At 40.2% G+C, this 24,731-nt stretch overlaps 1 protein-coding gene across 2 annotated transcripts in view; it reads right to left on the reverse strand.

The window, feature by feature from the left end:
- The window catches only part of SPTBN1 (spectrin beta, non-erythrocytic 1), a 200,233-nt gene that overhangs the window by 8,190 nt on the left and 167,312 nt on the right, over window positions 1-24,731 (reverse strand). The window contains exons 25-33 of one of the 2 annotated variants that reach the window (XM_042445379.1): window positions 21,951-22,155; window positions 19,402-19,776; window positions 18,897-19,141; window positions 17,079-17,217; window positions 15,950-16,034; window positions 14,565-14,761; window positions 12,054-12,151; window positions 10,489-10,552; window positions 1,568-1,806 (exon numbers count right to left, since the gene is read on the reverse strand). In XM_042445379.1, coding sequence (XP_042301313.1) covers window positions 1,568-1,806; window positions 10,489-10,552; window positions 12,054-12,151; window positions 14,565-14,761; window positions 15,950-16,034; window positions 17,079-17,217; window positions 18,897-19,141; window positions 19,402-19,776; window positions 21,951-22,155 — 1,647 coding nt within the window. Of the gene's footprint in view, window positions 1-1,567; window positions 1,807-8,437; window positions 10,553-12,053; window positions 12,152-14,564; window positions 14,762-15,949; window positions 16,035-17,078; window positions 17,218-18,896; window positions 19,142-19,401; window positions 19,777-21,950; window positions 22,156-24,731 lie in introns of those variants that run through there. The other variant, XM_042445380.1, reaches the window with a different exon arrangement.

Raw genomic sequence — 24,731 nt, forward strand, 5'->3', positions numbered from 1 at the left:
CACCAGGAGCCCTGGTGGCACAGTGGTTAAATGCCTGTACTGCAGCCACTCAAAACCACAAGGTTGCGAGTTCAAGACCAGCAAAAGGGCCCAAGCTCGACTCAGGCTTGCATCCTTCCGAGGTCGCTAAAATGAGTACCCAGACTGTTGGGGGCAAATTAGCTTACTTACTAATAAGCTTACTTGCTGTTCACCGCTATGATCTTTGGAATAGCGGTATATAAATAAAACTTATTATTATTATTATTATTATTATTATTATTATTATTATTATTACATTTGAAGGGATGTCATATAGAATACGGAGCAAAGGTCTTTTCTGCTGCTCCAGAGATTAGGACATAAAGTGATGGATTCCGACTGGAAGAAATGAGATTCCGCCTAAACATTAGGAAGAACTTCCCGATAGTAAAAGCTGTTCGACAGTGGAATGGACTGCCTCAGTGGATGATGGACTCTCCTTCTTTGGAGGTCTTTAAACAGAGGTTGAATGGCCATCTTTCAAAAGTCCTTCAGCTGTATAATTGTACCAGGCAAGGGGTTGTGACTAGAGGATCCTTGGGGTCTCTTTCAAATCTATCATTCTAAGAAAACACAATCCAGTCTCTGGCAAAGATGATGCACCAGCAATAGTGAGGGAACTTTTCTATTCCCAACTGTGTCTGGCATTGGCAAAGCCCGAGCATAAAAACAAACATGTCTAACCTCCACAATGATTTGTGGCCTTGACACAGAGATCCTGCATTCAAATATGAAATATTTAACCATTATGTTAATGTAGGCCATATACTGGTTCAGACCATTAGTCTATTTAGCTCAGTATTTACTACTCTGACTGGCAGTGACCAATTCCAGTCTGAGATACATTTAACCTGGAAGTACCAGAGACTGAATCAGAGACCTTGGCTATGTAAAGTATGTGCTCAACACCATGGGTCATCTCCAAAGTAACAGAGGAGGGTGATAAAGTTGGTAAAAGGTCTGGAAACCAAGCCCCATGAGGAGCAGCTTAGAGAGCAGGTTATATTTAGCTGTTAAGACCTTGGGAAAGTTGCATTTTGGACTACATCTCCCAGAAGCTCCCAGCCAGCAAACTATATATGCTGTCAGGAAGAACTTCCTGACAGCAAGAGCTGTTTGACAGTGGAACACACTCCCTTGGAGTGTGGTGGAGTCTCCTTCTTTGGAGGTCTTTAAACAGAGGCTGGATGGCCATCTGTCAGGGGGGCTTTGCGTGTTCCTGCATGGCAAGAGGTTAGACCAATTCTATGATTCACTGGTCATGCTGGATGGAGAAATGACTGAATTGTAAACCAAAAAAGAAGGAAAAAAAGGAATTTTTTCAAATTCAGGCCAGCTCTTTATCAGCTGGAGAAAATGCTACTGAAATGATATAATGATTCAAACACCTATGAGCATAAGTCTTAACTTCTCTTCCGCCAGACTCATGCATAGGTAGAGGGTAATTGTGATATGTTTTTAAGATTTATGTTTTGTTATGTTACAAGTCAGAAGTGGATCAAAATCAAATGCATCACTACGTCTGCTCAGAGTTCAGATACAATACCTGTTTGAGGCCTTCTTGCTGTGTGACTCCCATTCATGCTTACGATGCAAGAAGCCCTCCATCTGAGCTGGAGGCGTCTCTTGCGTTTTGGCAGGGAGGGTGGCGGCAGTCTGAGCCTGGAGGCCAGGCTTGGCTTTGCGATCTGCTGTTGGTGAGGGAACTGGACTCGTCTCTTTGGAACTTGTCCTCTGCTCTGCTGCTCCGTTGACCATTTCACTAGCTTCTCTTGTTTCTCCCATCTAAGAAACAAGAGTGGATCAAAAATATAACTACAGTCCAGTGGCAAGGTGTCACAAAAGCTTTTAAAAAAAACTGAAATGTTTTCATTTGCAAAATCTTGCACACTCTGTGTACAAAAACCCACCTTGTCCAGTAAAACTATTTTTACTCCCCATTGGAGAAACAGAGGGCCAAAGGAATTAGACATTATCAACAGATTAGTACCCAAATTGACAGAAGTGAAGTAACAGAGAAGGAGGAGGATAACCCATCTGTGAGAGTTTTACCGTACTTGGCTCTGCTATGAAATCAGTAATATGCTGTGATACAGCAAATGCAACTGTACATGCAATAAGGACTTCTCCATTAGTTGCTACAGAGAATGGCAGATCTTTTTCATTCTGCACTTGATAATGAAAAATCAGGGCACATATAGATCCCTGAACTGTGGTTCCATTTTTAAAAAATCTGCAAGCATTTTTGATAGCTCGAATACTGCAACAGTAAGAATCTCACTTTTACATTTTAGAAAGAAAAGGAAGAGGAAAAAATCCATTTGATTCACATCAATCACCTTTTCTACATCTATAAAATTACTGCAACTGAATCTGTGCAGTAATCCTAAAGATGCATTAAAGCAGTAAAGAACTGAATTACATGATTCACCTTGATTTGGCACAGAATTCTTGACTAGCTACTCCAAATGTCCCTTTCCCTCCATACCATCACCACCTACCCATCACCCCCAAGGTGACAACATAATCAGAAGACAACATGCAGAAACTGGGAAGAGGACACCATGCATTTTCATCATGGCCACCACCCTCATTGGGATTTTTCAAAGACAGGCAGGTTGAAGGGGAAAGAGTAAAGTGGAATGAGGAAGATCACAAGTTAAAATGTTAATTTATTTCAAAGTCTCTTTATTATTGACTTTGGAATTGGGTGGATGGGATGGGATGTTAAAGGAGCTAGGAAAACACTACAACCACTCAACATCACACATCTATTTACCCCCAAACAAAGACAGAACCAAGGCTTTGGCCATCACTCGCTTTGTCGGTCATGTTGCCCGTTGAACCGTAACTGAGATGCCTAGTGGGGCCCAGCTCTGACTGGTCACATTCTTGATGTCTTCAGCAGCCATTTCACTCCCCCAAATCATTTACAACCGGAATCCTGAAAGCTTTAAACTTTTTGCAACAGTGGCTTGGTCCCAGTTGGGATAAGTAACATTTATAAAAGATTGGGGGCTTTCAATTCAGTGCCACAGAGAAGCCATTGGTAACAGCCCACAAACAGTTACACAACTGGAGTGTAGGGATGAGTATTAGCAAGTTACTAAAGCCTAGTGCTGTTCAGTGCTGGAGTAGTAGATTACAAACACTCTGTGCCATTTTTACATTGAGAGCAAGCAAGAATTTGTAAAGGGCATAGTCATTAAAATACATTTTTTGCTGTTCTGGCCAGGCCTGGGACAATTAAGAAGCAGAAATATTATGCAGCAAGCCATACATTTGCTAGTTTTACTGGAATGGTTTGATCTGATCCTTGGGAATGGTGGTTATTGCCTCTCCCATAAATTCCACCAATATGTTGGTCAATGACTGATGCCCAAATGTCATAGCCTTCTCAGTAGCTGCACCTAAATTCCTTCCCTTGAAAGGCCCTTTCAACTCAACTCAAAACTGTTTTGTTTAGATAATCTGTTCCCATTCTCTGAACCTAAGTTTTATTTAGAATGTACATTAGGTTTTTTTAACAGTATTTTATTTGTGAGTCACTTTAGTGGGATATACTTATTTATACCTCCCTAACTTTCCTTCTAGTACCAATATGGCCCTTGAATAAAATACGATCAGAACATCTAATTCTTCCAGACCAGAAAGAGGTGTGCCAGTGTCACATGGATATGCAATTTATATGATTTTTCCCTAATTTATTCTAACCATAGAATTCAGGCACTTTATGCATCCTTTCTGAAAGTATACTATTATTATTATTATTATTATTATTATTATTATTATTATTATTATTATTATTATTATTATTATTATTAACCTTTATTTATGAAGTACTGTAAATTTACACAGCACTGTACATACAATCTTTTTAATTAGACGGTTCCCTGCCCTCGGGCTTACAATCTAAAAAGACATGACACAGAAGAAGAAGGGAGTGGTGGAGGGAAAGAGTAAGAGGTCCAGCAGTTCCTCTCTACCTCTGAGGCCTGGACCAAGGCAGATGGACTGGAGGGAGGGCTTGGCTTCAAAATGGATGGTTAATCTACTTAACTGAATGGAAATAGTCTAATATTAAATATTTTACATGGGTTTAAAGAGCCCAGATCTGCTTCAGTCTGCTTAGGTAGGAAGCTTAAAACTGCAGTCCCATCCATATTTATCTGTAATTTCCACTGGAAACAATGGGGGTGGCTTCAGAGAGAATGTGCATAGGATTACTTTTCCAAGGCTACAAGTCTATATTCTCACAACTACTCCCAGAAGGTCCAGTGAATGCTCTTCCTGTCCTATTCCCACTAACAGACTAAGGCATTTTATTTAGGCAGTGCTTTGACTTTTAATCCGATAGTATGGTGTTTAAAAGTGGTGTGCCTTTTTTTTGTTATCTTTTATGTTGTTTTTTTAAATATATATTTTTAATTAAAAAAAACAGTATTATATACATGGTCCCTTGCCTTACATGGGGGATCTGTTCCGGAACCCCCCTGTATGGCTAATTCTGTGTATGCTGGAGCCCCATTCATTTGAATGGGGCTTGTGTGCGCGGCGGCACATGGGCCACCTGGGATGTGCTGCCCCTTGCGCCCTGCGCGCTCCCCGCGGCTTGAGCACATACGCTCAGGTCCACGTATAGTGCGCCCACGTACAGTGTGGGCACACTGTATTATAAACTATTTTAATCATAGTTTTTTTGTGGTTTTTGGGGGGCTATGTGGTTGTGTTCTGGAAGAGTTTTTCCTGACATTTTGCCTGCATCTGTGCCTAGCATCTTCAGAGAATGCTGGCATGGAAGTGAGTGGGGTACATATACTGTGTGACCCTTGATTGAGAGGAAATGATTTACATATTAACCTGTGAGTTGGTCTGCTGTGTTAAATACACAGATTAACATGTAAATCACTTCCTCTCAAATCAAGGGTCATTTCCATGCCAGCATTCTCTGGATGCCAGCCACAGATGCAGGCGAAATGTCAGAAATAAACTCTTCCAGAACACAGCTATATAACCCGAAAAACCCACAAAAAAGTATGGATGCCAGCCGTGAAAGCTTTTGACTTCATATGTTAACCACGTTTCTTTAAACCAATTTGTGTTTTTTTTAAACTTTTGTAAAATATGATTTTTAGCTGAACTTTTATCTTAAAAATGTTGTAAGCTGCCTGGGATCTCATCCCATGAGAAAGGTGGGAATATACATTGAATAAATAAATTAAACAAATACCTGGAGTAAGCGCCACTGAATTCAGTGTGCTTCCTTTTGTATAGATGTGTACAAGTCTAAATTATAAACCATCTTTGAACCTACTATATATTTTGTCTTACATATACCTTTCTCCCCAATACACTAAATATACAAAAAGAATATGAGCCAAGTTATCATTTTCAATTAGAATGTTCTGTTATTGAGCTCAACCAGATACTAGTCATCAAGCTTAGCTTTGAGTATTCACTCTCCAAATGAAAGAGATTAATATTTCAGCCACAACTTGGAAAAGTTACTTTTGGAGCTATACCTCCCAGTCCCCCTGCCATTATTGCCACTGTGTGGTGTAGTCCTAAAAATAATGTTTCCAGTTTATAACTTTAGTAGGCATATCTAATTCAGCCAAACAAAAACAATGTGGATAGATAAGAGTGCTTCTTAATGAACAGTTACTCTCATCCAGAAACATATGAGAAGAGATTATGAGAACATGGTCTTTGTTCAAAAATTAGGAATAACATCCCAGAGATCAGTTAAAGAGCAATCAGCTAGGGGTTACTTTTGAATGAAAAACCAGGCAATTGCTACATCACTGATCCTTAAGCAGCGGCTTCCAGTCCCCAGAAGCTGTTGGGCTGTAATTCCCCAAATTGACCAATTATCATGGTGGCTGGACCCTTCTGGGAGTCAGGTCCAACAATATTGCAGGGTACTGCATTGAAGCACTGCTAGTAAAGAGGCTGTGTTACCAGTGAGAATGCAAAGACAGAGCTTCATGGGACTCCTCAACTGGGTAAATAAAGGAAATGTGGATTTGTATGTCGTCCTGAGATTTTTTAACATAAGGCACAATAGTAATATTTTTAAAAAATATTAATGCATATTTTAATTAAAAAAATTAATTGATTGTGTCTGTAATTTCTAAAGCCTAATCAAGGACACAATGCTACATTGTGGTGTGACCCCCCCCCCCATGCTTTCCTGGAGCCATCACTGATGGTTTTCTATTTCTGTTAGTTCAGAAGCATTTAAGTTTGCATCTGGATCGTGGGTTTCTTGTTCTGCCAAAAAGGTGTGTGGGAAAGGAGGAGATTTTTCTAGTAGTTTTCAAGACTGCTCTGTTCCTGGCTTTAACTAACTCTTCTGCTGCTGCCATCTTCAGGGAAGAAGCATACCTCTCTGGATGTCTTTGCGTGGGAAATATTTTTGTAGCCTATTTTTTCTAATAAATGCTTTCCACATTAGATGGAACAATTCAAATCAAAACGGAAACAAAAACACGTATGCAAACAATGCACAACGACACCAGGTGGGAAAAACAGAACAGAGCTAAATAAACCTTTAATGGAAAACATGCTTTGAGCGTGCAGAGACAATGGTTAATAAAGACAACAAAAACCAATGAACACAAGCTTGTTATCAATACATAATTTTCAGCACTGGAAGGTTACTTGCAAATCAGTTTTAGTGGCTTTCTTGTTGTTGAGCTATGTAAATCCTGACTGTAAGATGCGACAAGGTAGCAGGGGAACAAGGAATTTGAAACACCTCCCCCCTGCATTTCAAAGTGCATGAATAAATGCTGTTGTTGTTCTGTGCCTTCAAGTCATTTCCGACTTATGGCGACCCTAAGGCAACCCTATTACAGGGTTTTCTTGGCAAGATTTGTTGGGGGGGGGGGCTGCCCTGAGAGACTGTGACTTGCCAAAGGTCACCCAGTGGGTTACCATGGCTGAGTGGGGGGGATTCAAAGCCTTTTCTCCAGAGTTCTAGTCCAATACTCAAACCACTACTGTATGCCATGTTGGCTCTCATGAATAATTATGACATTCAATTGATTTCCTGATTTGAGCCTCTGCACCTTTACCTGAAAAATTTGTGTGAAAAAAGGCTACTCACACATTGTTTTGTTAACTAGGTCCATTTTCAGATTCAGTTTTGGGATACACTTTTTGTGTGCATGGGGGGGGGGATGAAAACTGTAGGTAGTGATTTAAAGAAAGCCAAAACTTTTACACTGAACATCCTTTAGGCATTTGTGGCTGTAAGACAAAATAGCTTTGACCATTCATTCCCTTCTTCAAGGGTTAAACCCCCCCCCCCCCCCAATCCCTGTATTCTTTAATGCACTTTGAGGGGGAGAGACCTAATACTGGCATAAAGGAAGCACCAAAACATGTACATACATTGAAATAAGGAAATCTAAAAAGCATTAAGGAGCTATATGCTGATATCCTGATGAGAGAGAAAGAGAAAATAGAGAAAGATGTGCATGATAAAGAAGAAAGACATGGTTGCATGAAAATATAAAATCCTAGACCACCTACTCCTTCCAAATTTTGCCAGATATGTTTTTAAAATTGAAACTTTTCTAATACATCTTATGTAGATTCTGATACATGACAAAGAGAAAACAGATTTAATGCATGGGGCTTGTTCTGTCCTTTGGTAGAAGTTAGCCCTTATTTGTGGTGAGGATTACAGCAAAAATACTTTCTGAAATAACAAAATCATAATGCATAATGCAAAAACAACAAATAAACTTCAGGAAGTCCAATGTCTTTTAATACTCCACCTATACCTGCTTAACTATGTGAATCATTCACCGACTCTGCCTTAATCTTTTGCTCTTCAAATTTGTTTCTAAAATAATTTTGACACAAGATTATTATACAGATGTAAACCTTTGGGTGTTATTTTATTTTTACCAGCTTTTTTCACTGTTTATATTCAAAGATGATCGAGTGGAGTTTTAAAAAAACAAAAACAAATCTATGGATATTTTTATGTGTTCAACATATGTTTTCAAGTGGATCGGTGGTCCTAATTTGGGGCTAGGCACTAGATTACAGCTATATTATTTTTAGGTTTTTTTTCATTTCCAAGGGCAAGCTCCTCACTGGCAGCTACCTTTTTCCTCCTATCTAACATGTGTTTCCTCCTCTGGGAAGAGGAGGCTAGAAACAGTGAGCAGAGGTTTTAGGGACCAACTACAGGTTGAGTCTCCCTTACCTGGAATTCCAAAATTCAAAATACTCCAAAATCCAAAACTGTCCACATGGATGGCTGAGATAGTGACACTTTTGCTTTCTGATGCTTCAGTGTACACAAAATTGATATTTTTGCACAAAATTAGTAAAAAATATTATGTATAAAATTACCTTCAGGTTATGTGTATAAGGTGTATACAAAACATAAATGAATGTCATGTTTAGACTTGGCTCCCATCTCCAAGATACCTCATTATGCAAATATTCCAAACACACAAACAAATCCAAACATTTCTGGTCCCAAGCATTTCAGATAAGGGAGACTCAGGCTCTATGAATTGGCTTTAATAATGTTAAGACTTCCAGTAAAGCTTACTCCTTAAGGTAAATGTGGAAAATTGTGGCCTGAAAGCCCTTGTGATGGAAACAATGGCTTGCATGAGAAAACAGGACAGCCACCCTATTCCTTTATGACCACATTTGGACATAATTTTAGCAAATATTCTGGCTTAATAAACTTCCACATGTACTAGCTGTATGTTGCTGCCAGCAGCTCACTGGAGCAAGTGAACAAACCAAGAAGAGGGGAATGGGGTTCAGGTTAAACATGTTCAAACACATCAAGAAGCCAGCTGATTGGTTGGTGGTTTTCAAAGTCTGGCATCTTTGAGGGTACTTACCTATACAGTATTCCCAGGTTTGGACACTGTATCAAGCTTTCCTATCTGGTTTGTTCAGAAGCAGATGGACTAAACATACCAGTATGCAACTTGTTCACATTATACTTTACTAAACCAGAATGTTTGGCTTATGGGAACATTTAAATGCAGCTCCTCCTGACTGTCCAGCTTCCTGAATCTGCAAGGATTGCTCCCTCCTTACCAAATCACATGCCCTTATTCAGAGGCTGTGGTGAGATATAAGTGGGAGCTTGTGTGAATTCCACTGATTTCCAAAAGGTTTTTTTTTAATTTCTTTTAGAATGATTGAATCTGACATCTGCTCACTGCTGCAGATTAATATCTAGAGGGTTAGGACAATGCAATATGGGAATGCCAGGGTCAACAAGTTAGGCAAAAGTAATACTGGGAAGCCTTGCAGGATATATACCAAAGATTGGGTTGGCTGCTCATTTTGTAGCATCCAACCATTTATTCTTAATTCTCAACTCACAGGCTCATTTTACGGGAATGTTAGCCTGTTCATCTTTAGGCCAGGGCTGGGCAACCTCCAGAGACTGAGGGCCATTTATGCTACCCTGAACCTTGGAAAGCTGCATCCCCATTTTCTGCCACACTTCAAAAAGTTTGCAAAAAATAAATTTTGGATCCAAACAATTGTCTAATATCATCACCTGAGTTTGAGGGAGCTGCAATGAGCTATTTTGAACCATTTTTGTATTGTCAAGCCTCTTTTAAGGTCATTGATGCTTTAAAACAAACTGGAGGTGATCTTGGGTCTAAAGTGTGCCCCAAACAGTGAAATATATCATTTGGAGACCTTGGGGAGCTTTCTATGCTGATTTCTGGAGTGAGAGAAGAGGGCGTTGCAGTGTTAAAAATGGACAAGAGGGGCACACATAGATCAGCAGCTGCAGTTTGCCCATCACCTGCTCTGGTTTACATTGTGATGCAAATGCACCTCCTCTTTCTATATCTCCCCCCTCCAGCTCTTCTGTAAAGTGCTTTCTATCCTAAAATGCCCATAATGCATTTGCAAAGAGGGCAGCTGGTTTGCTAGCATTGTGGAATTTAATGCTGTTAGTATAGCTAGAAGCATCATACCTGCCATGTCTCTAACTTCTTGTCTTCCATTATGATGAAATCTCATTAAATTTCAATTACTCACATAAAGAGATGGCTTTTGCTGCAAAAATCTCAAGGGTATTAACAAAATGGAAAGAAAAAAATCTCACAACAAACAATCATGAAACAAAAGCAGTGCTGCAGTGCAACCAAAGGCCTGAAGGCATTTGAAGCATTAGAGTTAAGAGAACATACATATGATCTACAGAATGGGTTTCTGGGTGTGTGTGATGGCTACTCATTAAATAAAAGCTGAACAGATTGTGGGTGTTGGTGGGGAAAGAAATGCAGTAAAGGGGACACAAAGGCCATCAAAATCAAAGATAAACTGAAAGAAAAGCAGCCAATGCCCTCCTCCAAATAACACTATATCTCAGAGTCCAGACCGAGGCCGGTCACTAGCTGTCCATCTGCTATTAAAGTTTTTGTAGTTTTGGTAGGTTTGGGATCGGTAACTAACCCGGGGAGACTCTTGATCTGGTGGCAAACCATTCTGGGAAATCTGTTCTCCTTTTGTTCCATCCCTGTTGGGAAAAAAATAAGAAGCAAAAGAGCAATACTGTAAGACCAGTGCTGTACCAAATACCAAACACCTAGCATGTTGCTGAAGACCCAATTGTAGCTGTTCTTCGACATCACACTAATTTTGCATGGGTCAGATGTGCTGGGTTTTCATGATGCCCTATGAACTGAGAGCGTGTTACCCAGAACACAACCTACTCTCAACAAGATCAAGTGTCATGGGCAGTGGTGAATGACAGATTCCATGCCCGTAGGCCAGTGTATTTACTTTAACTTTTAGTCTAAAGCAGTGCCTGCAGGAAATGCCTGCAGTAAAACAAAGTTCATAGAATCATAGTGTTTAGAAAAGTCCCAAGGACCAGGTAGTCCAACTTCACATTACGAGATACTGGGAAACCATTAGAAGTTGGATAAGAACTTTACCCCTAGGCAGAGAATTCCAGAACCTGGGCCCAGCGACAAAGAAGATCTCCTCTATTAAACTGGGAAATTTACTATTTTCTATAACATATTCGAAATCCTGGGATTTGTTGCCTAATGAAGCAGCTTTTTCAAGCTTCATCCCAGGCAATCATAACTCAAATGCTGGTGTAACATAACAGGCACCATCTCTAGTGTAGGTTTATGGACCAATGCCAGTCCCCAAATCATTGACTGCATGACTCTGGAGTGTTAATAGGATAAAAAAAAATCAGACTACAACAGTCCCAGAAAGCATAGGGATATTCTGGGAGGTGTAGCCCTAAAAAAGTTATTTTCCCATGCTCTGGTGATGCTTCACTGACATATGGATCAATGAAGTATGGATGTCATATTGAAGAGGGAGCAAGCTTTTCTGCTGCTCCAGAGAACAGGACCTGGAACAATGGAAAAAAGATTCCACCTCAACATTAGGAGGAACCACCTGACAGTAAGGGCTGTTTGATAGTGGAACACAGTCCCTCGGAGTATAGTGGAATCTCCTTCCTTAGAGGTCTTTAAACAGAGGCTGGATGGCCATCTGTTGGGGATGTTTCGACTGAGAGTTCCTGCATGGCAGGGGATTGGACTGGATGGCCTTTGCAGTCTCTTCGAACTCTATGATTCTAAGTGTTTAACTATGCTTTATGCTGCAACTGAATGAAATGAAGAAGAAATTTAATGGACCTTTCTGAAGATGTCTCTGGGCTCACAGATCATATGTCCAGCCAAGATAGTACACTGGTGCCTCGGGATACGAAATGATCGGGTTACGAAATTTCCGGGATACGAAAAAGTTGGATTGGCAAAAACTGTTTCGGGTTACGAAATATTTTTCGGGTTACGAAATTCATTTCGGCGCGAAATTCAAATGCTGCAAAGTGCAGCTATAGGCTTTCCAGTGCTAACGGAAAGCCTTTTCGGGTTACGAAATTTTCGGGTTACGAAAGGAATGGCGGAACGAATTAATTTCGTAACCCGAGGCACCAGTGTATGTACATTTGATATTTTCTGTTTCCTTCTCAAGATCATCTGCACACTTACCATTGCTGAGACTCCTCTCCAGTCTTGGGTTCTGGAGAAGGAGGCTGCCTCTTCCGCTCTTCCTCCTCTTGCTGCCGACGTACTTCCAACAATTCCAACTACAGGGGACAGGGAAATTAAAGAGGACAGAAAGGGTGTAAGAAAAGCTCAGTGTTTAAGGTTTCCCCCACTGGCAATTGGTAATGTTGGCCTTCTGAGACCCTCAGTGGTTTCACCAATATTCAGAGCTTGGAAAAGTTTTTGTAATGCAGTTTCCAAAATCCCCAGTTAGAAATGGTCAGTGGTCATGTTTTCTGGGGAGTTTAGGAGTCATTATCTTAAGAATTAACTTTTCCAAGCACAATCATACTATTCCACATGGACAATGTTACTCTATTTGCTTTGTTTTTTATTAGACAATTTACTTATCAAACGGCAGTATTCTCATCAAATGCTAATTTGGACTTTGAACTCAGACAATTGCATAGCAGTTAAAATCACACCCTAACTTCCAAAACTGAAATCAAATTGCATTTTGCTAAAAGCATAGTTAACAAAGTGTCATTTGAGTCAGGATCAGTAAGTCTAAAAAAAGTAACTTTCCCAGGCTCTGGCAGTGCAATTACCATCACAAATGAATCAACAAAATACTTCACATTCCATTCCATATGCGACTGGATCAGAAATGCTGAGTTTTTCCCCTTCCAAATAGGAAACTACTCCATCACTTTCTGAGCCAATCCAAGTACCACTCCTTAATGTTTTCTATCACGTACACCACTCCTCCAGGACAGTGCAGTATCTCTTAAAAACTACATTTCCAAAGGCCATCAGGGCTTTTTCAACATAATTGTGTGAGTGCTGGACCAGGACTCTGAAGATCAAATCCCACTCAGCCATCGAAAACCAATTCACCTTGGGCAAATAACTTTCTCTCTGCCTCAGAGAAAGGCAATGGCAAACGTCCTCTGAATAAAATTTGCCAAGAAAACCCTATGCTAAGGTTATTGTAAGTAGGAGTTGAATTGAAGGCACATAACAAGAGCAAATTAAAGCCTTCACCATGGCATGGTACCAGGTCCTGGAGAAAGAAGTGAATTTCCTCCCTGTTCCAATACCCTGAGCACTGCTCCCAATTCAGAAGTTGTTTAAAGGAGAGGGAAGAAGAATTCTAAAGCTTGAGAGCAGATACAGGATTCGGGAGCTGACAGCAGTGGAGGATTTTTGGTGTTGTTTTGTGCCTTCAAATTGACTCTCAATATATAAATCCCCCATCACTGTGTTTTCTTAGCATGTTTTATTGCTTTCCTCTAAAACTGAGAAAGCTGAACATGCCCATGGTCACCCAGAGGTTTTCCACTGCTGAATGCGGATTTGTACCTTTGTCTCATGGAACCCTAGTCCAGTACTCAAACTACTATTCCACACTGGCTCTGTACTTGCTGGACAATAAACTGGGAATTATTCTCCAGCATATATTTTAATCTAAAGCAGAGAAGAATTTCAAGGCTCCCCATTCTCCTCTAAGACAAATATTATGAGAACCCAAGAAATTGAGCCACAATATGGCAAATTTCTCTACTCTCTCCAGATTTATTTGCTTTTAAGGGCAGTAACAAGAGCTGGAGATCTCCAGGAGCAGAGAAACAGCCAGCATTTTAAAGCAAGAAATTTCTTTTTAAAATATTGTAAAATGTTCACACATGGACTGCCTTTGCTGTTTAAATAAGTATCTTCTTGTGTCTAAAGAGCACTTCAAGAGGAAGGTTTTCTCTTGAATTTTTTTAGCCAAGTGGAAGTTGTTTTGGAAAAATGGAGGAAGCCTCCTTAGTGGTAGTGACTCATCTTGGAAATGCTTCCTGAATAGAACAGGAGTAGTGAACTATCATAGGTCTAGGGCCCCCTTTTTATATTCGACAGGTCCCTGAGGGCCACACAAATCCCCTTTTCTTTTCAAAACAAGTGGCTAAAGGTGACTTCTGATTTGGGGGGGTGGGTGACTATTTGGGGTCTAGTACAAGCCTAAGAAAGAAAGTACAAGTTTTATATAACCAGTCATGGACACCCCTGGACACTTTTGTGGGATGTAATTGTCCATCTTTACGCCAGCCTTTTTTTTTCTGGAATGGGGAAGGGCATTGGGCTCAACAATTCCCAGCCCTGCTAGAGAATCTCAGCATTTCAGGTATTACTCTCATTGTGACAGGCTGGTTTAAGAATAATTCAAGTAACTACAGCACATGCATACAGATTTATTTTAATTTTTTAAAGGATTATTTTGATGATAAAAACTGCAGATGGCAGGCGTTGGAAGAGGCACTGTGACTTCTCTCATGTAAGAGACAATGTCTCTTCTAAGAAAGTGCATGTGCCATCATCAAAAAGACAATGTATACCTCTAACTACAGAACATTTGTGTTTATTCTTATGTCAACTGAATGGATCCATTAACTGAATAATCTTTCAAAACCCATTCAACTAATTAAGTATTTTTTAAACCCGAAGACACTTGAAATAGCTCCTGTGACTCACCGTAGTAAGTCTTTCAAGTGCTGAAAATCTCTCATCCCAAGTGGCTGCAGATTTTTCAAATGCTTCATGCCTCTTGATCAGCTTTTCCACCTCATCCACGCTTTGCCCTATCTCACGACTCGACAAGTACGGCTCCTGCCCCAGTAGCCAGGCTTCAGCCACACTGGCATCCCTTGAGAACTGGTGCACTTCCAAAACTAAGACAAAGGATAAGAAATATTTGAATGCTGAAATGCAGCAAATGCTTAGTAATATACTCAAGACACACAGCACAATGGGTTTCTTCTGAATGACATGGAGTATTATATCTTTCCCCAGGATGGGTGGGTTCTGGATATGTCTTTGGCTCCTGATACCTCATGGTGGTGCACAATCAGTCACTTGGAAACATCCTATTTAAGAGCAAATATCTTCCATTTCAAGGAGAATTCCCCCACAGGAAGCTAGCTTTGACTGGATAGCACACCTATCTGGACTAGCCTTCCCCAACCTGGTCACCTCTAGAACTGGGGACCGAAACGCCCGGCACACACTCAGGCCGGCTCAACCATAACAATGCAAGTTACAAAAATAAAGATTTTATTCTTTGTCTCCAAATGAGCCTTCTCTTGTACCACCACATCTCGATGATTTGTTTGATACTTTTGAAGTTCCTTATATCGTTACTATGATAACGTGATAATGTGAGCATCTGCCTCCACTGTATCACACTACAAAGTATAGTGGGCCCTTGGTATCTGCTGGGGTTTGGTCCCAGGGCCCATCGTGGATACCAAAATCTGTAGATGCTCAAATTTCATTATATGCAATGGCATAGTAAAATGGCATCCCTTATATAAAATGGCAAATTCAAGGTTTGCTTTTTGGAATTTTTAAAAAATATATATTTTGAATTTATGGATGCTTGAATCCCCGGATACAGAATAGGGATAATTTGTACCTGTCAATAAGGAGGGCCAACTGTGTAACTACTGCAAATATTGACTACAGTATTTGAGCAGAGTGGAGTGGGGTGGAACTACAGAGGCTCATTCATTGTCAACAGCTGGAGTTTACTCTGTGCATTTAAAAAACCTGGCATACACTAGGTCATGCAATTGTAATTGGTGTATTCTATGTCAGTGGGGCAGTAATTCCACTTCAAGTTTCAGCCCAAGCTTTAAAGCAGCTATCCAAGTTGTGGAAACCTTTCCTCAAAATGGGTGCAGCATCTTGGGTTGCTCCTTTAAAATTCCGAATAAAAGTATGAATTGATTCACTCCACTGACATAGAAACCATCAGCATCAGTGCGATCCAGAACTGTCTGTACGATCCAGAAAAGAGAGCAAGTTAAAGGGATGGGTGGGAAATCTCACATCCTTCTAAAATAAAAATGAATTCTTACTCAGCCGCAGCCACTCCCATCTGTCTTCCCATTTGTCAATCATTTCTTTTCTCTTTTCTGTCAATTGTAACAGCTTTTCTTTGATCTGAAAGAAATTGGGAAACAAAACATTATGATTATACTATACATTGCTACTACTGAACTAGGGCTATCTACACGTAAGTGTATTATGAAAATTGTTGCAGATTTTCTGACATTCACATTGACGGTTAATTGTCTTCACTGTCCTGTGTAAATTCGCGTCTATTCACATCTCTTGAACCTCCATCTGCTGAAAATGAACAACCATCTGAATTCATGTGAAGCAGATGGCTGGCCACATGTGCATCAATGTACATTTTTGTGGATTTATGTGGATACTCCAGTAAAAATCACAAAGCCTTTTTCTGCGGAGTTTAAGGAGTTTTTCACCCTCCCTGCAAAAAGATGGAACTTCTACAAATCACGTGTGGCTGGATCACATTCTATTTGACTGGAATAGAGTATTTTAATCATGTAGACTAGCCCTATGTCTTCTTTCTATATTCTCACCATCACCATTGTAGTAGAATTCAAAGATATAACCATGTTAGTCTGTAAAATCACAACATAGAGAGATCTTGTAGCACCTTTGAGACTAACTGAAAGAAAGAAGTTGACAGCATGAGCTTTTGTAAATTTCAGTCTACTTCCTCAGATGAGGACGTAGATTGTTTTTAAACTCTTCCAGACTTCTTAACCCTCTAAAATGTTTATTTTAAGACTATCACTGTATTGCCTTGTTGTCCATTAAGAGTTGCCCTGGAAACACTTGCACTGAAGGGCAGGACAAATAAGAAAATAAAAATAAAGGAATATTCTACTGTAATTTTGTAATTTTTAATTTTATTCTTCATAGGTCACATTGGTCATCCTTGGGAAGCAACATATCAGAAAGAAAGAAAGAAAGAAAGAAAGAAAGAAAGAAAGAAAGACAGGGTTCATGGTTCCAGATCATTAAAAGGGCTTGTAAAACAGATTGGTGGAGTCAGGATTATAAGAACCATCTTAGATTCAATTAACACAGGTTATCCTTGGATCTGACATGGTGGTCCTCATTATGTTTTCTTCTAAACCACACTTCCTTGCAGTTACAGAAAGCAAACAATACCTCTTCTGACGCATAGTGTTTCCTTGCTAGCAATGATTTGCCTAGCTCAATGCATGTTGTAAAGCTGTCATTACGGGCATCTATTTCTGCTTTGATCCCCTGGTGATTGTTCATCAGCAATTCAACAGAGGAAACGTCCCTAAAATGAAAATGTTAGCAGTTCAGAAATGGAGCCAAAAAAATTATAACCATTACACTTAAGAAGAGTGAGACATACATGTGCTGTTTGAAATCTTTCACAATAAATGTTTAGTGGTTCATGGAAGCTAGAATCTTTAGAAAGACTGTATGCTTTGTGAAGAAGCACTTCCTTTTATTTGTCTCAAATCCCTCACCATTCAGTTTCAATGATGACTCTAAATTCTAGGGATCTATGTCTCTCCCATCCACTTAGAATCATAGAATCATAGAATCGTAGAGTTGGAAGAGATTGCAAGGGCCATCCAGTCCAACCCCCTGCCATGCAGGAAATCCAAATCAAAGCATCCCTGACAGATGGCCATCCAGCCTCTGTTTAAAGACCTCCAAGGAAGGAGACTCCACTACACTTCTTCATATAGTGCATGATAATTTATGTAGTTACCTTATAAACATTAAAAAGCAGTGCGGTGGATTTCAAGATTGGTACAGCAATGTGTGTGTATAGGGGAGTGGTGATTCTTTTTTGAAGACACTGTGGTGTAGTGGTTGAGCGTTGGATCTGGAGGCCAGGGTTCAAATTCCTGTTCAGCCATGGAATCCCATTGGATGACCTTAGGCAAATCACAACCTCCCAGCCTAAGAGGAAGGCTAAGGCAAACCCACTCTGAACAAAATTTGCCAAGAAAACCCTGTGATAGGTTCTCCTGAAAATTGCCCTAAGTCACAAATGAGTTGAAGAAACACAAAAGTAACAATTTTTACTGCACTATGTTCTTGATCAAAAATGTCCCTCTATATCCACTTTCCCCCTTGTTCTAAACCAGTGGTTCCCAACCTGTGGGTCGGGACCCCTTTGGGGGTTGAATGATCCTTTCATGGGGGTCGCCTGAGAGCACTGGAAAACACCTATTTAATTACAGTTAATGAAGCAGTAATGAAAATAATTTCATGGGTTTGGGTCACCACAACATGAGGAACTGTATTAAAGGGTCGCGGCATTAGGAAGGCTGGGAACCACTGTTCTAAACAATGGTGGAGGGGATGGGGGAATTGCTGTTGGGACAACAGCTATTGCTACAAGAATGAACAATTCACTCCCTCTTATCTGTTCAAATCATGCAAATGTCAATCTCTGTGTTTAATATAACATATAATTTGTGCTAAAATTTGTCAAAGCCAACTGTAAAAGGGAAGGTTGTAGGAATCACATGACAGATGTACTGAAGCATTAAGAAACACTGGGTCTGACACTCTTGCTGGGTTTCCCACTATTGAATTGTGGTGTAAAAGATGATAAACTTTTCCAATTGAAGATATTGTGCCATCCCTTAATGACCTTATGGCTCATTATTTACAGTAACAGAGGCCATGTTCTCACTGAGATGGAGAACAGTTATTTTCTAATGACATCTTCCAGAATCTCCAAGGGTCTATGTTGGCTAGGTAGCTGTGTATAAAAAGTAACATTTCCAAGCTAATGTGTAGCACTAGCTTAGTGACAAGACTGTAGCTGCCATAAATGTTCTTGGATTTGAACTTAAACCTCTTAAAGTCCACTTAAATCCAAATACTATTCACTTAAGGCTTTTCTGAGTGAAAAATTAAGTGTCATCTGCAGCAACCTCTTTCCTACAATGAAGCCTACAGCTAAAGATTCTGCTTGTTATCCCGTACTACCTTGGCTTCTCCTGGGCTTCAATCTGGCGAATGACGTCTTCCATCCACAGCATGAGATCACGAACCATGCTGAAGAAGCGGAATTTGTCACCGGTATCTACAAGCCTGACCCTGCGCCCCTCACAGGCATCAAGCAAGGCTTTCCATGCATCCAGAACCTCATTTTCACGTTTCTGGATGTCATCAGCCTTATCTCCAGCATAGGCAGACTGAAGGCGGGCAGCATCTTCTTGCAGTTGTCTCACCTGGTGTGAGAAAAAAGAATTATCTCAACTGAAACAGTTAACTCCATGTGTTAGCAAGTTCTGCTGTACAGGACAGCATGTATGCTTCAGATCTTGCAGAATAGGGCAGCAGCTGCAGAATTCAGTTCCCTCAGAAGCCCAACTTTTATTTAAAATTAAATATATCTATCTGTCTGAACAACCCACCACTTGGGTTCTAGCTCACAAGATTGTGATGGTATGCTTACAAAAAAAATTATATGTCATCCTAATATGCACACCTGCGTTCCTAAGGCCTGAATGTCATGTTCAAATGTTGTATGCATCCTCTGTAAGGTTTCCACTGTGTTTTGATCCCTTCCAAGCTCCTCGGGGAGTTTCTTGTGTTTGTCCTGTATCCGACCAAAGATCTCCTTGGCATCGTGGTAGAATTTGTGCAGTTCATAGGAGGCTGCCAGGATCTGTGTTCTCGTGTCAATGAGTTCCAGTAGGTCTGCCCAGGCCTCATTGAGACCATCCTTCCACTCAGCAATGGTGGCTGCATCTGAGTGTCCAGAATTGATGAGCTCATCAGCCATGTGGTTAACAGCATCAACACGCTCTTGTCCAATGTTCCCTGTATCTCGGGCAAATTCACGGAACCGCTCTTGCAACATCTGGAAACAAAAAATATGCTTTAGTAAATGACCCCTGAATTAAAGAGAACAGGACCATGAAGACTATTTATTCAACTTTCTCATTAGCAACAGTTTAATGCTGGGGTGGACAAGATCTGGGAGTCCAGGCTCAATTTTCCCTATCCAGGGCCTTCTGTGGGCTGCTATACCACTCCAAACTAGGTTGGTCTGATAACTTCCATTTCCATAAATAATCCCTTTGGGTAGCAAAGCAAGGCAGAGAGGCTTCCACAAATGAGCTTTGTTTTGTTTTGGATGATTTTTTCCTTCTCAATGGTCCATGGGCCAAATGAGGCCCACTTCTGATTTTAGAGATTACTGTACTCCCACAACAACCAAAGTGGATTCCTGACCTTGGTCAATTAGGAAGAGTGACCCAGCACTATTATCTACATAGTAGGCAACTATGGGAAACTGAGGAGGGGATAGATTAGTTACATCCTTACTACAATTTAAATAGCCAATAACGGCCACCCAAATAGCCCCAAACACACTCTAGGGGTGCAGGGAGCACTCTCATCGTGTTTTTAGCCCATGGTGGGTGATTTCCTAGTTTGCTTGTTTTTTTAAAAAGGCCTTAAAATGACCCTGGGGGAATTGCAAATGCTCCCACATTCCCTAGAAGGCATTTGGGGGAAAACAATTTACAAACAAAAAGAAAAATCCCCGGGGGCTACAAAAACAGCCTTGGACTGTATGCTGCCTGCACTTTGCCCACCCCTAAATTTAATCATAGGAATGTTAAGCAAGCTCAAATAGGAAGGTACTTGTAAAAATGACTAAAATGCTCAATAGCCTGAAAATAAGCTTTTCTGTATACTCTTGGGATAAGAAGAAAACCTGATATAATTGTGGCAAATGTAGTGGATAGGAAGCACAGTCTTGCTATACAAAGCTAAAGAAGGGTAGATAGAGAACCTTGAATTCTCCCCATGACTTCCTGCCTGATGGAACAAAGTTCCACAGACCTTTCGAAGAATTGATCCAAAGCAATTTATTACTGGGATTATGAGAAGAATAAGCAGAATTACAGTTTTTTTTTTTTGATTCAATGGATATGGTTAAAAGTAGTCATTCAACTTGGATTTCTATGCTCAGGAACATGAATCCAAAACATCCTCACTCCAAGAACCCATCTGCATGTTCACTATATAGGCATGAAGCAATGTGCAAAATAATCCAACCTATTAGAATGCAGTATCCTGCATTTGTTTTATATCAAATGTACCACTATGTATGTTGCCCAATTCCCCCCCCCCCCCCCCCTAGGCTAGCTAACTATTTTTTTTGTGGGTTTTTCGGGCTATGTGGCCATGTTCTAGAAAGTTTTCTTCCTGACGTTTCGCCAGCATCTGTGGCTGGCATCTTCAGAGATGGGAGAGAAGGGTGGGGGAAGATGCCAGCCACAGATGCTGGCAAAACGTCAGGAAGAAAATCTTCTAGAATATGGTCACACAGCCTGAAAAACCCACAAAAAACTATGGATGCCAGCCATGAAAGCTAGCTAGCTAACTTCACACTAGCTAACTAGCCTTAGAGCATGGTTAATGAGCCTGACAACTCTGCTTGAAATTGAAATTAATTTGGTATTAGAAACTGAAGAGAATTAACATGGGGAATAAAGCATCTCAAACTTTGCTTGCAATGGTCTGTTCTACCAACACTTTTATTTTAACAGGAAAAACCAATAAAGGTTTTTGTATTATTTAAGTCAAGGCATTTCTTCTACAGTTAATTTAATGTTGCTGTTTATATCAAAACAGCCCAAAAAGCAAGACTGAAACACTAAAGTTCCAATCTTATATCCACTTATCTGGAAATAAGCCCCAGTGAACTCTGTGGGACTTGTTTCTGACCAAAGAAGCATAGGATGGTGCTATAAATGCAACCCTAATGACGTTCATGCAACAGTAAGTCCCACAATGGTCAGCTGGCTTTTATTTCTTGCTTTTTTATTGGATATATTCAGTACATGTTACAGAGCTTGGAGATGTTATTTTTTGGGAATACAACTCCCTCAATCCCCTAGCAAAAAAAAAATATGAACTTGCAATCAAAAAAGTAATTTCACTGACCTATAGTGTACTGCATGCCTGCATTGCACTAATAAGGAGGATGGGAGAGATTGAAATAATGGAAACTAAGCATCTTACTGTCACGTGTTCGTAATCCTGTCCCAGTTCGTGGGACCCAGCCACCACTTCCCTTTCTGCGATCCACTGTTCCAAGTCATCTACTTCACGGTTGAGCTGGAAGAGCCTGTGCCTCTCATCCAGCTTGCCTCTCCTTTCTTCAGAAAGGTCCTTCAAGCCTGCATAAAGCTTGTCCACCTTTGACTGCCGCATGCTGATGCGTTCGCTGGGGAGAACACAAATGGAGTGAAGAAAAAGAGTCAAGTTAGTCCTTTGTGGTTGTTGTTTTTAATCTAATATAATATATTCTTAAAACTTAAAAAGTAAAAATATAGTAAGAGCTCTAGTAATAGCAGACCAAAAGCCTATCTAGTCCAGCATTCTGTTCTCTTAATGGCCAGGTCAAATCGCTCAAAGTGAAGACCAAAGTAGAACATGAAAGTAGTAGCATCTGACACTCATATTCCCAGGAATGGCTATTGAGTCATACTCCTTCTGATATTGGAACACCACAGCCATCACGACTAGCACAAACTAAAGATTTTAACATATATTGCTGTGTTAGTCTGGATCAGTATGCAAAGCGATCTTGTAGTACTTTTGAGACTGAGAGAAGGAAGTTGATTGCGTAGGGTAGACTTAGGTCCGGTATAGACTGGGACTATTTTTATTTATTTTATTTATTGCACTTATATCTCACTTTTCTTCCAAATGGGATCCGAACGGGATCTAAATTTTCTTCAGAAGCCATATTTAGTTTAGTTTGTGGATCCTAAATTAACTATCCTCTCTGAAGATGCCAGCCACAGATGCTGGCGAAACGTCAGGAATAAACTCTTCTAGAACGTGGCCACATAGCCTGAAAAACCCACAAAAAACTATAACTGTCGACTATTTAGTTCATTAATTCCCATGAAGCAATGTCAATGTACATTTCCGTTAACCCACAGAAAGAGCCATAGGCTGTGAAAAAGCCCTACACAAGGTTCAAACTAATGTCACTACTCCAAGTCTTTTTTAAAAAGAGACAAGCAACAGAGATCAATTAATATACCTTCCAGATTTCACAAACTAACTATGTGACTTTTCCCATGACCCAGAGGAAGGATATGGGCCTGGCTCAGGCTTCCAGGATTTCCGCCACTGTTGAATGCTATTGATAAACAGATCATCCACATCACTAAAAGGCTTCTTTCCAGGTTGTGGATTTTTACATATGCAAAGGAAACCAATGGGATTTCAACTGATGCACTGCTTATTTCTCATCCACTGAACAATAATTTATGTGCACATGGGATGAGCAGATTGTGCCAGAATCCATACAGCACAAACAGGACAGAGGAAATGAATGCCTCTGTCCCATTTTCCCCCTGCTGTCTCTATCTGCTCTGTTTATCTTGCATAGATTGCAGCAGCATCTGTCAAATATACGTGCTCATGAACTATTTAGAGTTTTCCCTTGTCTAGCAATATTTGTGTTTGACTTCATTTCTCCATCTGGCACGCTTCCCTCCAATTCCCTTTGCCCCCCCCCCACCCCAGATGATAGTCATTTCTGAATGTTGAATAATATCACTGTCCACTTTTAATTTTGGATTGCTTCTGATTGCCAAATGCTGTAGGTTTGCACCAGGGAATGACTAACTCTATTATAACCTCCTCCAAGGTTACTACAGGGTCTAACCCAGAGCTTGAAGAAGTAATTTTCAGAATTCAGCATGATTATTGGCAGTTGTAGACCAAAAAACCAATTTCCCCCAAGCTCTGTCCTAACCATTCAAGTGGACTGTGGGTAAGCAAAATTCTGCATTATTACATTATTTCATCCGGACATTTTTATTCATATATTTATTACAAGGATCGCTCTCTCTCTCTCTCTCTCTCTCTTGAAGATATTTATCTCAATCATCTTTAGTAATCTCTAAAGTTCAATCAAAATAAATTTTAAAACATTTGATGTAACCTATTTGGAGTAGGCCTCAGTTCAGTGCTAAATCCTTCCTCTATGATAAATCCTGTCTCCAGTGTTAAATCAAAGAACTATAAATCTTGTGCCATTCTAAAAACTAACAATTTAATGTAGCATTCAGACACATAGCTGTGTTAGCCTGGAATATCAGTATGCACAGGGATCTTGCAGCACCTTTGAGATGAACTGTGTGAAAGAGGTTGTAGCATGAGCTTTCGTAGACAGGTCTACTTCCTCAGATCCATGCATAAAATGTTACTTTGATCTGAAGATTTATATAGATAGACATGTTTATCTATTGAATGAACAGAGACATTAAAGGGAAATAAAATGCAAAAGAGAGAGAGAGAGAGAGAGAGAGAGAGAGAGATAGAAAAGGAAAAATGAAATAACAACAGTTCCCCATGATATCCAGGCTTTTTAAACAGTTACGTCAGTGGTTCTTAAACTTTCTGAGTCATGGACGCTTTGATGGAAGCTACAGATCCTCCCCAGAAAAAATGCAGTCAAATACAATTTTTAGAGTGGAAGGAAGGAAGGAAGGAAGGAAGGAAGGGGAGAATAACGTTTTGCACCGAATTCATGGCCCTCCCTTTGGGTCCCCAGGCAACAGGTCAAGAACTCCTACTTTAAACTATGGTCAGTGATAAAATACTAAGAATTAACCATAGTTTCAAACACTGCCTTGTTCTAAAACATCAGTGGGGACCAGGTGATCTCAGTATTCCTCACTACTAGGGTGGCTAGGGCTCATGGAAGCTACAGTTCAGCACTATACAAAATGACATTTGTTCTAGAACAGCTTAAAGTGCCCAGAATTCAGATGTCATGCG

This window comes from Sceloporus undulatus, chromosome 1, assembly GCF_019175285.1.
Source record: "Sceloporus undulatus isolate JIND9_A2432 ecotype Alabama chromosome 1, SceUnd_v1.1, whole genome shotgun sequence".
Taxonomy (NCBI): domain Eukaryota; kingdom Metazoa; phylum Chordata; class Lepidosauria; order Squamata; family Phrynosomatidae; genus Sceloporus; species Sceloporus undulatus.